The 16,308-nt window shown below is 28.9% G+C and overlaps 1 protein-coding gene across 1 annotated transcript in view; it reads left to right on the forward strand.

The window, feature by feature from the left end:
* The window catches only part of LOC129961899 (KICSTOR complex protein SZT2-like), a 138,000-nt gene that overhangs the window by 32,631 nt on the left and 89,061 nt on the right, over positions 1-16,308 (forward strand). The window contains exons 17-23 of the mRNA XM_056075527.1: positions 235-389; positions 4,376-4,603; positions 5,643-5,721; positions 5,804-5,916; positions 9,958-10,111; positions 12,744-13,041; positions 13,939-14,797. Coding sequence (XP_055931502.1) covers positions 235-389; positions 4,376-4,603; positions 5,643-5,721; positions 5,804-5,916; positions 9,958-10,111; positions 12,744-13,041; positions 13,939-14,797 — 1,886 coding nt within the window. The remainder of the gene's footprint in view (positions 1-234; positions 390-4,375; positions 4,604-5,642; positions 5,722-5,803; positions 5,917-9,957; positions 10,112-12,743; positions 13,042-13,938; positions 14,798-16,308) is intronic.

Raw genomic sequence — 16,308 nt, forward strand, 5'->3', positions numbered from 1 at the left:
AAAGACATTCAGTCTTGAAGTAGTTCCAGATAATGTTGATAATAGAATATATAAATATATATCTTATAATAATTAAGACATTTCATTGATTTGAATTTTCATTTTGAAATACATCATCAAAAATTTTGTGACGTAAAACCATTTTTTTTTTTTTCCCTTTTAATAGCCTGTAAACCATATTTTTTTTAACCAATTGATATATCTCAAATTATTTTTGTTTTGAAATTTTTATAGATTGTGAATGATTTGCAAGAAAAGATCTTGAATCTAAAGCTTGCAAAACGTTCTGCTGGAAAAAATTATTCTCAGTCATTGGGTCAACAATCTTCTTCATCTGAACAATGCTGCTGTTATATATTAAAGAAGCCAGTAGAAAAGATTTTGATCAGGTATTTTTGAATAATGATCATCAATATATTTTAGAGAAAAATGTCTTAATCAATAGTTTCAGAAATAAGTAGTTTTTAAAATGGTGTAACTAGTGTGACAGCCAGGGCAAGTGCCCTGGGTGCCATAACCAGAGGGTGAAAAATTGTGGAATAAATTAATTGAATTTTCTGAAAAAGTATTCTCTTTACTCTTATTTTCTAGAACTAAAATAAGGCATTAAAAACAAACATGTCTGTAATTTTAATGTTTTCCAACATTCAGTTATCTTGATTAATTCCCAAATTCAAACAAAATAGCTCTAATGTTGCTTCAAACCAGAACATAAATATAACTAAACTAAAGCCAAACCCAAATTCAAACCATTGCCCAAGTTTTGTATACAAACATAAGTGAGTTTTCTGACATAGATAAGTGAATGTTTGAAAATATATTCTTGATTAATAAGGAAATGCAAATACATCTCCATAATAAAAGCTGATCATGTAAATAGTGTTTGATAAACTATACTTAATGTCTGATTGGGATGAATATAAATTACCTTAGAGGGTCTCTTTCTATTTACAAAACTCTTTTATTGATCAACAACAACAAAAAACGATTAGTGTTTTGAAATGCCTTGGAGATTCTTTAAAATGTCTTTTAACTAAACTGGATGAGAAAAAACTTGGAATAAATCTTATCAATGATAAGAATGCAAAGTATATAAACAAAAAAAAATTGTATATGATGGAAGAGATATAGATAAAGTAACCAATTATTAATTGGATATTTTGATTAATAATTTTGTAATGCTGAAATAAATTTATTTCAGTGTAAATTCGTATTAAAACAAGCAAGAAAGATAGCTATTTTTTTTTTTGGGGGGGGGGTCATATTGTTATCTTGGTACTTGAAAAGAAATCTTTCAAAAGAACCTTTGAGAAAGTATGCTTTAAATCAAATGTATGCTGAAAGTTGTTTTTTATCAAATCAAATTTTACAAAATAATCTAGCAATCAAAGCCACAATTATTGAAAATATAAAAAATAAGAATATAGTACTGATTAAAAATTTAATTTTATAAAAAATTAACTGAACTGAAATATTTTTTTGAAATAAAAAATGTTGCTTTGGAATCAACAGTGATTAAATCAATAGATGCATTAACCCCCCAACCCATCTAAGAATTCAGCATATAAACATTAATTTTGAATTTTTATCAAATTTATAACAATTCTGACATTTAACGAAATTGCATAACAGTTGAAGAGTTGTTTGATTAATCGTTCAACATCAAATAATGTGCTTGCATTGTTAAAAATTCTTACAGTTTCATAAGCCATGAAAATATCCTGAATAATTTATATAAATATGACATGTTAATATAGTTAATAACTGCCTCTACATAAAATAATATTTCAAGAAATTATCACCAAAGCCATTGAAATTTTGCTTCATTTTTTTTTTTTTTTTATCAATTTAAACACGTGTTGAAAAATTGCTTTGAAGTGCATGTCCTCATTTTCTAAAGTATATTTTGTCAAGAGTTATAACTTTAATTTTACCTTGTAACACACACACACAACACTCACATTTTCATTTTTATTATTTATAACTGTATAATGGACATTAATTAAGTGGACTCTCTCATCTTATACACATCATAATAAAATATAAATGTTTTTAAAAACTTTCAAAATTGAAGAAAGAAGTTAATGAAAAGTTATTAAGTTTAAAAGTTGCCAAATGAATTTATTAAAAAAAAATGAATTCTTTTAATTCTACAACATATAAAGGCAGTGCTAGTACTTTGTTTAGTATAATTGGTTCAGGTTTCTATTTGTTTCATTATGGTTATAAGTTATTTCAATATTATAAGCACTTAATGTCTAGGTAAATAACATTGAAGACAAATATAAATGTTGTGCAGTGATGGGTCACAATAAAATGAAAAAATAAAAATAAAATAGGTATAAACATTTTTGAGAGAAAAAAAAAAGGGAAAAAAACCCCTTCAGATAATTAATAGACATAATAATGAATATAATAAAGCTCAATGTGTGTGTGTGTTGGCGCTCTACAGGCCAGGTCATTTGACATACAGCTATCAAATTTGGTACATGTATACCTTAGAGGTCGGGAATGTGCACCTGGGGTCCCTTTTTTTGAAATTTTAATTATTAGTTAAAAACTAACTTTCCCGCCAAAAAAATCTTCCATTTTCCCCACCGCCAAATGAGTAAGGCTTCAGATTTTTTTTTCTCCCAACAGAATTGAGGCTAGGGTTAACATTTTTCGGCGGATTATTTCAAATGATTCTGTTTATTTTCTTAATGTTTTATGCATATAAAATTAAACATTGCTAATTAATCCATGTTTCAGATTTATTCTGAAGTACTTTTGAATTAAAATAACACAGAATAAAGGAAATTAAAAATGTATAATCTGCATAGCGTTACCCCAACTGGCGTAGAAAAATTCACGCATTTGCGTTACCGTAACTGGCGAAGAAAATTCACGCATGCGCATTATTTTCTGACTGTTGACATGACAACCAACGGATGATTTAAATTATTTCTAGGTTAGTTGCATGCTTTTTTAAGTAAATTGTATTTATGTTAGTTATATATTTTTTGTATATGCTTATAGTTTTAAGTATATCGTTTTTTAAGTAGTTTTTTTAACCTGTTTTCATTGATTTAAATTATTTTTAGGTTAATTGCATGCTTTTGTAATTAAATTGTATTTATGTTAGTTATATAATTTTTGTATATGCTTATAGTTTTAAGTACATCGTTTTTTAAGTAGTTTTTTTAAACCTGTTTTCGACCGATTATTTTAAACGATTCATTTTATTTTCTTAGTGTTTGATGCATTTAAAATTAAACATTGTTAATTAATCGATCTGTTCATGATGAATTTTAGAAAATTTTGTTGACAAATTCTTGAGATATTACATAAATTAAGAAAGATATTCTTTAGTGCCCATAAAATTTAAACGCTCAGTGACTCTGTTATCAGTAATCATATTATAAAAAAATGCTTTGTTTCAGTAAAAAATATTATTATATTAATTGCAGATTAATCATTTACACTTTAATTTAAAGCATAATTTCTACGAGGGGTAACAGAAAATTAGAGAGATGCATATCAGGCTATGACTGAAGGCCCTTATAATATTATGAGTGAATTATATGACTATCAAAATTAGAAGTTTTTAAATATTTTGATGAAGAATCTATTAAAGTAGCGTAAAATACTTGCGTAAAATATTTAATTATTAAAATTTAAACGAACATTAAGATTGGCGAACCGGCTGGTCGCCAAAGGCGGCTAGTAATGAATAAGTTAAAACTAGGTTGAAATGTGAAAAATGCATATTATGTGAGAGTTTTTATAATATCTTGCTAAGACTGTAAAATGCCTAAATCTGCCATTGTTTAAAGCATAGAAAAATTAGTGCCTAAAATGCCATTGTTCAGCATAGAATATGTCTTGCTTGGTGAAAACCTAGTATTCTATTCTTTTTAGTCCCCATAAAACTATCTGTTTAAAAAAAATAATTAAGAAAAGAACAAAACGAAGAAAATAGAAATCAATGATGTTATCCTGTAAAAGTTTATTTGTATAATTATCAGCTCCAAAAACCATGTTTGTATAAAAAAATGTTTTTCTGAATTCAGTTTTCTTTTTCATCTGTTCACGCACATTGGCATCTCACTTATGCCTGCTCTTTTGTTCTGCAGTGATTCTAACTGATGTAATACAGCTCTTTGTGAGGTGTGCATAGTCCAATGCAATAATCTTTTATGAAAGTGTTCAGTAACTGATCATCTTTTATATTTTATCCTAGATTAATTTCATGTTTTGATTTTCTTGTAATTTTTTCCACTTTAGATATATAATCTTTTCATTGTAAGCTTCTATACTATGCATTATATTTTATATTGAAATTCATTTATGGTTATCCTTTACATATATTTAAAGCTTTAATTTTTCTTATCAGGTATGAAAAACTTCCTACGAATTTTCTAATATCGCTTCCCGATAGCCAAGGAAATACAAGAAACATTTCATTTCACCAAAAACAGTTAGATTCATATTTTTATGCTGATGCCTTAGCTACACTGAGCAAGTATCTGTTACAACAGAGGTGGATTTGGACCTTACAGTATGAATCATGTGCATCTCTGGACTTGAAATCTGCTTCTAAAATTTTATATACTTTAACAAGGTGAATAGAAATTTGAATTTCTGTAAAGCGTTTTGTTAGAATTATTACAAAACTAAAAATTGTCCCATAATTTTAAGATGAAAAAGTTTGTAGCTCATCAAACTAAAAGAGCATAATAAAAAATGATTTTTAAAATAATATTTCTTTTAATAATTTTTTAAACTTTATAATTTGAAAGGAACTTGAATGTAACACAAAGATATTTTACTAATAAAAATATTTTAAAAATCTATTTAAAAATGCCTTTATCAAAGTAATTAACGCATTACTTATAGATCACATAAAATTGCATTTTTACACCATTATTATGGTCATTCTCCAAGAACTTAGTTACAATCTGTTAAAAAAATATGTAGCTATAATATGTAATATTTTTTTAAGCGATATTGTTTCCTAAGGAAAAGATAAGCGACCATATTTATTCTAATTATATTCTAAGAAATTCCATTATATTCTGAGAAAAGAGATTAAAAAAAGTGCATATTTTTGAAATATAATATTTTTTAATTATTTGGATTAAGAAAACTTATGATGTACCACCTGAAAATATTGAATTCAATGGACAGGGACTTAAGATATATACTGCTAAAAAGTATTAATTTTAAAATAATAAATGTTTTTAAGTTATTATTATTATTTTTTTATTTATTGATAAAATGCTATCATTCTGTTCTGTATCTTATAATAGACATTATTTCACTTTTTCTGCACATGAGCTTACTGCAATATTAATTTTACTTACTTAGGTTTTTTTTTTTTTTTTTTTTAATTAAAAGAATGAATTTTATGAAAGGAAGTCTGACACAAGTGGCCGAATTTCTCTTCAAAATACAGTTTAAGATAAAAAATAATAATAATAATAATTTGGGGAATTTGTTCTATAAAGTTTTCAATACATATATAAACATATGTTATAACAGTATCAAATTCTTCACTAGATATAAATATTAAATTCTATTTATAATTTCTACTTTTGATGTGAAATAATGTGAATTGCTGATTCTGTACTTGCTTAAAATTTAGCATTTTATCCTTTTAGAATTCGTCTACAGGAAGGCTTTCACTTTTCACATTCAAATTTTGGGATTGTATATTTAGTTCAAGAAATACCTATGGAAGTATGTTTTATCTTTTAATCATTAGTTAATATACATAAATTTTAAGAAAGTTCGAAATTTTGATGTTATGATTTTTTGTTAGGTACCTAAAGAAACAACATCAGCTTCTGATGGTTCAATAGAAATGCAATCTAACTGCTGTGTGGTTCAATATGTGATATTTCCACCTCATACCAACACAACTGTCAAAGACAGGTTGGTGTTTTCCACCTTGTATTTCAGTTTAGTATATACATGTTTCTGATGCCAATTTTTTTGTGTTAATTTTCTTCATCAATTGTATTTATTAAAAAAAATAGGAATATACTTATTTTTATTTTCTGGATCCATCTTTATGCTGTTAATAAATAAACAGTTTTTATGTAGGAAAGTATTACATTTTTGCTTCTAGGAAATGTTTTTCTTTAATAAATTTTTTAAAATTAAGTTAAAAAATATTTGAAATTTATAATTATTATGATATTCATTTTATTATGAACTAGTCACTGCTGGCGACAAAGCTGGTTCATCATGGCTAATGCTCACTAAAATTTTCACTTAAATGTTTTATACAGCTTGATATCTTAATAGTTTCTTCAGAAAAATATTTTTAAACTTCAAATTTTAATAGTCATATATCTCATCTATACTACTATTATAATTGTGAAAGTTTGGATCGATAGATGGATGGATGGATGTTTGTTAATCAATCACGCCAGAATGGCTGAACGGAATTGTATGAAATTTAGCACAGAGATAGATAATAGTCTGGAATAGGACATAGGTTACTATTTGTTCCGGTTAATTGAGTTTTTAATTTTTTAGTAATTAAAAACTAACTTTCCCACCAATAATCTGAGGCCAAATCCGGCCAAAAACGAGTAAGGCTTCAGTTTTTTTCCCCCCACACTAATGAGGTTAGGCTTAATATATTTTCGACCGATTATTTCAAAGGATTCTGTTTATTTTCTTGGTGTTTGATGCATTTAAAATTAAACATTGTTAATTAATCGATCTTTAGGATTCATTCTGAAGAACTTTTAAATTAAAATAAAAGAGATTAAAGGAAATTAAAAATTTATAATCTATATTGCGTTACCCCAACTGGTGTAGAAAATTCATACATTTGTGTTTCCCCTATTTGCGCTGAAAATTCACACATGCGCAGGAGTAACAAAAAATAAAGTCATTGATGCTATAAATTCCAATCTCCTACTACTTTCAAGTTCAATGGACTGGATTTTGAATAATTGGTTTCCTGTTTTGTTTTATTTCAGGTATACACTTTAAATAAACTGTTTTTAAGTTAGTTTTGTGGGCTAAGCTTTGATATACAACCATTTGGTGCTTACCTTAACTTTGCCTTCATTTTTTTATGTTACTATAATTCGAACTTTCCTGTTCTTTTCCCTTGGATTTTTTTTTTTTTTTTTTTCCCTGCTGTACATATAACCACTGCCTACATTCATTTTTTCCGATTAATTTTTTTTGCGTGCATTTCATGTTTTTGCATTTATTGATTTTTTTTTCTTTCTATATTTCCGTTAATTTGCTGCGGCGTTCATCGAAACTTTACGATTGGCTGCTGCCGTTCGCGCCACATTCAGCCATTTCGCTAAAATTTGGCGACAAACTATTTTTTTTTTTTTTTTTGTGGCGAAAATGACTGCATATCAAAGTTGTTACGTTGTGTGTTTTTGTAATTAAATTGTATTTATGTTAGTTATATATTTTTCATACATGCCTATAATTTTAAGTACATCGTTTTTAAGTAGTTTTTCCCCCCACGCTAATGATATTAGCCATAAAATATTTTAGACCAATTATTTCAAACGATTCTTTTATTTTCTTAGTGCTTGATGCATTTAAAATTCAACATTGTTAATTAATCGATCTTTTGGATTCATTCTGAAGTACTTTTAAATTAAAATAAGACAAAATAAAGGAAATTAAACATTTCTAATCTGCATTGCGTTATCCCAGCTGGCGTAAAAAATTCACACACTTGCGTTACCCAAACTGACGGTGAAAATTCACCCATGCGCAGTGTGTTGTAATTGTTGACAACAGTATTTTCATTTTACTTAAAAGTTTTAAAACATTATGTGTATAATACTGTTGTAGCTATTTCGATCTTGATCGATAAATAAAATAGACTCGACTTGATTTTAAAGAAATACGAACTCGATCTGCCGTTTTGTTTTATTTCAGGTACACACTGTAAATAAATTGTTTTTAGGTTTGCTGTGTGCTTTAAAATTTATTAAATTGTATTTTATATATTTTCCTTATATGCTTACAGTTTTAAGTACATCTTTTTTAGGATAGTTTTAATTTTTTGATTTGTTATTATTTGATAGTTTTTCGAAATGCTCCGAAAACGCAAATCTAATCTTTCGAAAAGGAGTAACCAAGCTCGGGTTATAAGAGTAACTAGAAGTCGAGAGTCGAATCCTCAAGCAAAACTTAGAAGAATTAAGCAAGCGGAGCGACAGTCTACATCTAGATCAGCTGAAACGTCGGAGTATTCAGAAATGAGGCAACTACAGCACGCCAAATATTTGGCAACTCAACGTGCTGCTGAAACTCGGGAGCAAACTCAACAACGATGATTACACCACGCTGAATATTTGGCAACTCAATATGCTGCTGAAACTCTGGAGCAAACACAATTAAGGCGCCTACAGCACACACAACATTTGGCTTCGCAACGTGCTCACGAATCCTTTGAAGAGGCCGAAAATCGTCGACGAGCCATTGCTGAGCGGACGGCACAGCGACGTCAAACGTTTACAAGAAACACATGGTCCGTATTAAATAAAGCAGCGTTTGAGTATGATTCAACTCTTGACTACGCCAATCACAGGCTTATCAAAATGTTGAGGATAAGTAAAGAGTGTAGACTTTTCAGGGCACTTAAATGGAAGGACGAAAGTGCAGGAATGTATTGTTCTGGAGGAAAAGTTTCCATATCTTTAATAGAGGAGCCGGTAGAGCCTTTAGAACAGTTATTTTCTTACGAGACAGCAGAATCACGGCGTTTTTTGAAATTATAATTCTATATTATATTAGAAAATATAATTCATGTTTTCATATGACATCTTTTGGTGCTGACAGTGATTGCAATGCCAGGATTTTCACCGACTTTTACCATTCAAGGTCAAGTGTATCATAGAATTGGGTCTCTACTGCCTACTTCGAACATGCAACCAGAGTTCTTACAAGTCTATTTCATGGATGACGAAGAAGCCGAAATTTGAGAGACGGTCAAGGCTTATTCCAGGGTCGATATAGAGACGGTCCATAAAATTCAACGAGTACTTCACAATAATAACGCGTTAGTCAGAGAATTTAAAACGTCACTTGAGAATATGCCCGATGAAAGCTGTAAGGTAGTTGTCCACCTTGACCCGGTGCCCCGCGGACAACATGAGCGACGCTACAACACCACAACGAGTAACGAAATAGCAGTTGTGATTGCCACAGAGACCACAGCTGGAGACATTGTTCTACGAGCACACGACGGCACGCTCTCCTGACACGCACCGGTTCTACGATGCTCTAGAGTACCTAATCATATTTTGGAAAGGGCAGGAGGGGTATCACTTTGACATCCACTTAATAATTCCAACTACTAACCGTCCAATACCAAACAAAAAGGTATCCTGCATGGACTTTTACGCTTTCCACATGATGTTCCAGCAAAATGATTTTAATCTGCTACTGCGGTGTAGGCAACTTTTGCATCAATTTCTGGTATATATGTATGTCAAAATAGAGAGTGAGCGCTTGAGGTACATAACGTTTAATCAGAGCAGGCTGCGAGCCAAGAGCTACGTATATTTACAGGATGCTATAAGAACCGATTTTAATGCCAACCCCAACAATTTAGGGTAAATGGTAATCCTTCTCTCATCATTTGTAAATAGCCCGAGATACCTTCACGAGTACACACAGGACGCATTTGCGTACGTTCGTAACTATGGGCGACCAGACCTGTTCATTACGTTCACGTGCAACCCTGCCTGGATAGAAATAACTGAAGCGCTCATGCTTGGCCAGACGGCAAACGACAGACATGATCTCATAGCTAGAGTGTTCAATATGAAGGTCCAAAAATTAGTCGCTCTACTTACTAAAGGCCAAATATTTGGAGAGGCTCGATGCTTTTTGTACTGGACTTTCTTGTAAATTTTCTGGACTTTCTTGTAAATTTATTGCAGCTTTGACAAATATAATTCTTGTCATATTTTATAGTATATCCGAAGAAGATGAAACAGAATTAACTGAAGCTGATGGTGAATTGCAACTTATAGCTGAATGTTGGATTGAGCCTCAGTATGGAACTACAGTCATGCCTTCAGAGCTAGAATATTTAAATGGGTTAAAATATGAGCAACTTGCAGCAGCTGTAAGTATTCATAGTAAAATTTGTAACTCTTTTAAAGCCCTTGCATGGTTTCTATTTAATCAAATAGAATTAAGGATAAAATTGTTATCCATAATGAGTTCAGCGGTAAAATAGTTTCTATCAGATAGCTAGTTTGTGTTTCATGAATTATATTACTCAGAAAATATACAATTCTAGCTAATAATTTTTTTCATCTAAATAAGGCTGAACAGTTAAGAACCTTTTAAATCATATAATTCTTTATAAACTTCTCATTCAAATTTTTTTGGTATAATTTTTATTCAAATATTTCATTTTAAGAGGGGTGGGGAGGAATGAGCTTTCATTTTTAACATTAATTGTATTAAACAAGTTTTCATAGCTTTTATTAACTAATGCATTTTGATTGAATATAAAATGGTTCTCTGATTTGAAATTTGAATGAAAATAAAATGGCTGCATTTAGAGCATTTTTTAAATAGAATTAATAAACCTTTGAAGAATATAAATAATCTAATATTTAATAATGATAAAAATAAAAACCATTATACTTTACATCATTTGGAAAGAAAAAGTGAAGGAAGAATGAAAATTAAGAACAATAACAAAAAATGAATACATAATGTCAACAGTTAAAAAAATAAACTGTTGTCAAACAAAATATGATATAAGAAATTTATGAATGAGGAAGGTAATCACAAATTTTCTAGTTCAATATTTCTCTTTAGTTTTGGTTTCAACATAGCTGTTCTATGAAACTCTTTGTAATCATGTAGGCAGAGTTCAAACTTGATTGTACATATTCAATCATAGTAGACTTCCCTCTATCTTTTCACATAGAAAGAAATCTCCCAATTCTATGTGCTTATTTCATTCTGATGTAAATATGATCTTTGACTATTGCTCCTTGGTTGTTGACAAGAATAGTTTGAAGAAGGGCCATAAAGTGTTAATGGAAAAAATTCTGGAAACCAGTACTGCTTGCCAGTGTTACCCATTAATAGATATTCTGCATTTTCTAGCGATAGAGCTGTTGTTTCTTTCTGCTTCATGAAGTTGTAATTTTCGCAAGTATTGTGACATAACCACTAAATGATAGACAATCAGTTTTGCCATTAGCCAATCTGAATCGCAGAGTATTTGTAATTTTTCCCTGTCTTTTCGAATCTGTTATTTTATAAAGTATTTTTTGTAATTTGTTTAAAATGTAAAATTTTACAGAATTTTGACAATTTCTTAAAATTATTCTTTTGTACAAATTTTAAACAGTGCATTTCATTACTGTGAGAAGATTCAAATTGTTTTCATTTTTTTTAAATCTAATATTAGATTGCATGATTTCCTTCTATTATTTAACACTAAGAAGAAAAAGATTTTGTTAATTATCTGCACAATTTGCATAAGGATTCAGAAAGAGAAAATACATAACATCAAAAGACTGTTTTACAATATTAAATATATTACTTATAATATTAAGTTTTTTATGATACTTTGCCATTATAGGACTGAACTTTATTTGGAATTCAAATACACAATAAGCAAAACAGTTGTAAACTTGTTAAAATATCACAGCTTTCATATCTGTCATAATTTGATGTTCAAAAATACTTTGTGGATGTCAAGTTTCACATATTAGATTTAATTGAAATTAAACACAATCAGTATTTCTTGTAAACATCTAATTATCCAAGGTGGCTAGTCAAATAAAGAAATAATTTTTATATTCATTGATTTTAATCAATTAGACTTCATGATTTCAAAAATCGCACATGTACATGTAAAATTACTGATTGTTTGTATTAATGAGTATAATTTGTTTTTAATACAATATGATAAATGTATTATTTTATGAAAATTTGGGATAAAACAACTTTCTCTTTTCACAGGACCTGAAAATTAAACTAATGAAAAGACTGAAACTAGATTTCTTATATATTGGGTTATGAATTCCATGAAAAAATTTAATTACAAAAATTGCCAATAGGAAAGATCTAATGCTGTTGGTGCCAAAAATTTGCCAATCAATACTTTAAATACATGGAAAATAGATTATACAAAATTTCCTGAATGTTTGAGTGGAAAAATAAATATGTATACTAAATTGCAATATGAAATTTGCTGAAATTGTTTATTCATCAGCATTGGACACATGTGATCCCTGACACGTGACATTTTCAATGCACTGATTTTTAGTGTATGAGTGATTTTTAGTACTGTTTTTCTGTTTGTGCTTTCCACAATACATACATGAAGTCAATTTCATTTTGTTCTTTAATTTTAAACGTAGATGCTTGCAAACAGGGAACATTATTTTATGCGACCCTGTATTTTGTAGTATTAAAATGTCATTTGATTAATAGAACTTTTTTTAAAAAAGCGTTTTTGTTGGATTTGACAATTTCTTAGCTGGTATCATGCTAATATAATTTCATGTTTTTATATATATTTAGTATATCAAGAATTAGAAAAGTTAGCATTTGATAAAGTAATATTAATATCAAATTCTTATTAACTATAAATAATTACTACTTCAATTATGAATCTAGTAATCAATATATTTCATTTAAAGATTATTAAATTTGTTATATTACAAGTGTAATAAATTTTCTCTAATGAAAAAGGTACTAATTTTTTATGCTTATTTTTTTTAAAGATTCATCAAAAAGACATGGAAATTTTAAAAGTACTAACTACTTTTGAACATTTATGCTCTGTATGCCAAAAAAGTCAAAAATTGATCAATGAATCTGCTCCTGTTAAGCCTACATCAATTCAGGGTAGCCGAATCCAGTGTAATCTATCAGCACAGCCTTTGCCAAACATAGCAGTTTTTCCAAAGAACGAACAGATTGATCAGACAAATACTGTAATTGTTCCTTATGCTTTCAGTCTGATGAGTTTGTTACCAAGATGCCCACAGACTCAACTAAGCTTTTCTACTTTACATGAAGGTGAGTTTTATATCTATAAGGATGATTCAAAATGCCTTTTTTTTACTTTTCTGAAATTATAATTAAAATGAATAAATAGTTTATAACAATTAATAACAACTATATGTCTAATTATTTTATATATTACTTATTTGCAATTTTATGACTGACTAATTTGTTTAGTTATTCTGCTTATTAACACATTCAATACTTCGTCTACCTTCTGCAAGACTAAATTAAGAGTTGTAGTTTACAGTTACAACTTAATGCAAATGTTTATAAAATTGGTGTGAGCTTTTTGGAAATATGTTCTTTCATATGAACATTAAATGTGTTAAGGTAATTGAGTTTTTAATACTGCAGCAATTTTCCTTGTCATTAGTTGATGTGCATATCATTAAGTTGAATTTGCTGTATGACTTTAGTTTGAAATCTTAATAAATCAATTTAAGCTACTTTTTATTAGCATAAAATTTTTGTTGTACATATGATCTCAATTTTGCATTCACAATATAAATGAATTGATTTGAGTATTTTTCTTTTTTCATAAGTTGAAGATTTTTATTAGTGATAGTTTCACATTAAAAAAGTTATTCAGTTTTCAACGTTTTTGTTTTTAATTGCTTCAGTTGTTTAAACTTTTCAGATCCTGTCATATAATTGAGATTCTGAGATGAATTCATAATCTTAGTAAAATTCTATTTTTACTGCTGTTACTTAGCAAAAAGTTATAATACATATTGATATATATTGAAATGATTTGACTTTAAATAAGTTAAACTGTTTTTCTGTTGTATCATGAATTTAATTTTTTAAATAATCTTTATTTAAAATAAAAATAGCTTAGTTAAAAATATTTGTAATGTGTAAACTCTGATTTTTATAAATGTTTTAACAATAAATTAATTTTTAATATAGCCGAAGTCAGCAATAATGAAGGGGAAACAAGTGGAAATGTTCTGTTTTTTGATTTTCTGATAGAAAATTTAAAATGTTTTCACGATCAAGAAATTATTTTAACATTGGAAGATTGTGCAATTTATTTGCATGAAATTCTACACAGAAAGAGCAAAACTATTTCAGATTCATCCATTATTTTTCCACATCCAGAATATACAATATCAGAGCAGTCTTTACAACAGAATTCCTTGATCAATCCCTCTGATTGTGAACATTGTTTGACTGCAGGCATCAAATCTTTAGACCTGAATAAGCAATCTTTACCTGATAATTTGAAAGACTGTATTCCAAGATGGAGATGTTTTGTCAAGGGATGTTCTTCTTCTCATATTATAATAACATTAGTGCCTGCAACATATGGGGATCTTAAAAAATTGTATTTCCCAAATATTTCAAATCACAGTGCTTCAGAGAAGGAATTACCAGGAAATTTAGATAGACCTAATATCCCGAATGTAGAAAATTCAAAAATTTCTGAATTGTCAGATTGTGAAAATCTTAATTGTGAAGATGAGCAAGTGCCAGAAGGAAATTCTGAGATAAATACTCTAATTCTTCCTATTTTTGTGTATAATTGCGTTTCTTCAGCGATTGTTAACCAACTTGTTCAACTGCATGACAAGATTAAGATTATTGATAGATATGAAAATCATGCTTTTGAATGTGAATGCCATCCTAATGCTAATATGTCAGGACATGCAACAGGCTCCCATGAGGAAGCTGCAGTTAAAAAGACTGTTGATATGTTCCTTTTAAAAGAACATTGTTCGCTTATTGATAAAGCTTTCTCAAAAGCATTTGTTTATGGAGTTTACAGGTAATTTCTTTTCTTTTCATAAGTTTTTTTTTTATTAATATTTATTTTGCTTTTAATGAGATTTAAAAAGGATTAAAATGTGATTTTATGATAAAGTAATTCTTGCTTTTTTTGCAATGGTGCATAGAAGTATGGTAATAATCAATACAATATCACTGAATGGCTAATTTTTATGTCCTAAATAAAAATCCAGATTATGGGATAGTTTTTCTCCAAATTTTTCTGAAAATTATTGTGAAGCATAAGGAAGAATTTAGAGAAGGTTTTATGACTATAATTTCTATAGTAAATATTTTATTAATTAAAAGTTATATTTCTTTTCCATGTGCATGGTATTGCACCAGCAAATAGCTGTATAATATTTGTATTGTATAACATTTCTTCTGAAGTTGTATAACATTTCTTCAGTTAACAGTACTGAAAGAAGCCAAAACATGGGAAAGATATATATTTAACTGAGAATTCTTTGATATTGAAATTTTTTTCTTAGCTTGAAAATTGTTTTGAGATTTTCTATTATTTAAAAAGATTAAAGATTTTCTGTTATTCAAGCATCTATGAGATTTTAAAACTCGTTGATGCTACAGATTTTCTTATTTTTGTTAAGAATAAAGAGAATTGCAGGTAATAGAATATGTTTAGTTACAGTTGTGTTGTGATTCAGGTGAGAATTAATATTAAATACATTTTCATCTTTTAACAAGTAATAAAAATATAAGCATTATGAAATTAAAACCTATTTCTGAAACAATCTAAAATTAAAATTATTTCGGAAATAAAACTAAAAATTATTTTGGAATCGAAACTAAAAAATTATTATGGAATCAAACTGAAATAAGTAAAAAACAGAAAAAGCACCATTTATTTAGAGAGCACAAATGCAGCTACTACTAAAACACAGATGAATCTAGACTAATTAGTAATAAATACCAAGTTAAAATTAAAAATGGAATCAAAATTAAACCAAATAAAATAAGAATCCTGCCTGAGGACTTTCTCAAAGGTGACCCTCAGGCAGGTATTTCTGTGAGGAATCTGACTTTAGTCCAACAGTATTGACCCCTCGTGATCCGGAAATCCCCTGGTTTGGTTTGGTTATATTAACGTCCCGTTTGAAGCAACACTAGGGCTATTTTGGGACGGACCTCGTAATTTTGAACCACGGTCAGATGACGAGGACGACACCTGAGCTGGCACCCCCCCCTCTCCACACCACACCACATCAACGGGAGGACGTTTGGCATGACGGATTTAACGTGCAACAGACCCCCTTACACGACGGTTCTTCGGTGGAATAGGGTCACGAACCTGAAACCCTCCGGTTCCGAAGCCGAGACCTTACCACCGGGCCACCGCGGCCCCCGAAATCCCCTGAAATTAAGGTGAAAAGGATACACCATTTTTTACTGAAAAGAAGCAAAAAATACAATAGCATAAAATAAACTATAAAAACTCTCATAACAAATTATTAAAATAAAAAAGAACTTCTACTGCTATGTTCTTTCCTTTTT

Source organism: Argiope bruennichi, chromosome 2, assembly GCF_947563725.1.
Source record: "Argiope bruennichi chromosome 2, qqArgBrue1.1, whole genome shotgun sequence".
In the NCBI taxonomy this organism is placed as follows: Eukaryota; Metazoa; Arthropoda; class Arachnida; order Araneae; family Araneidae; genus Argiope; species Argiope bruennichi.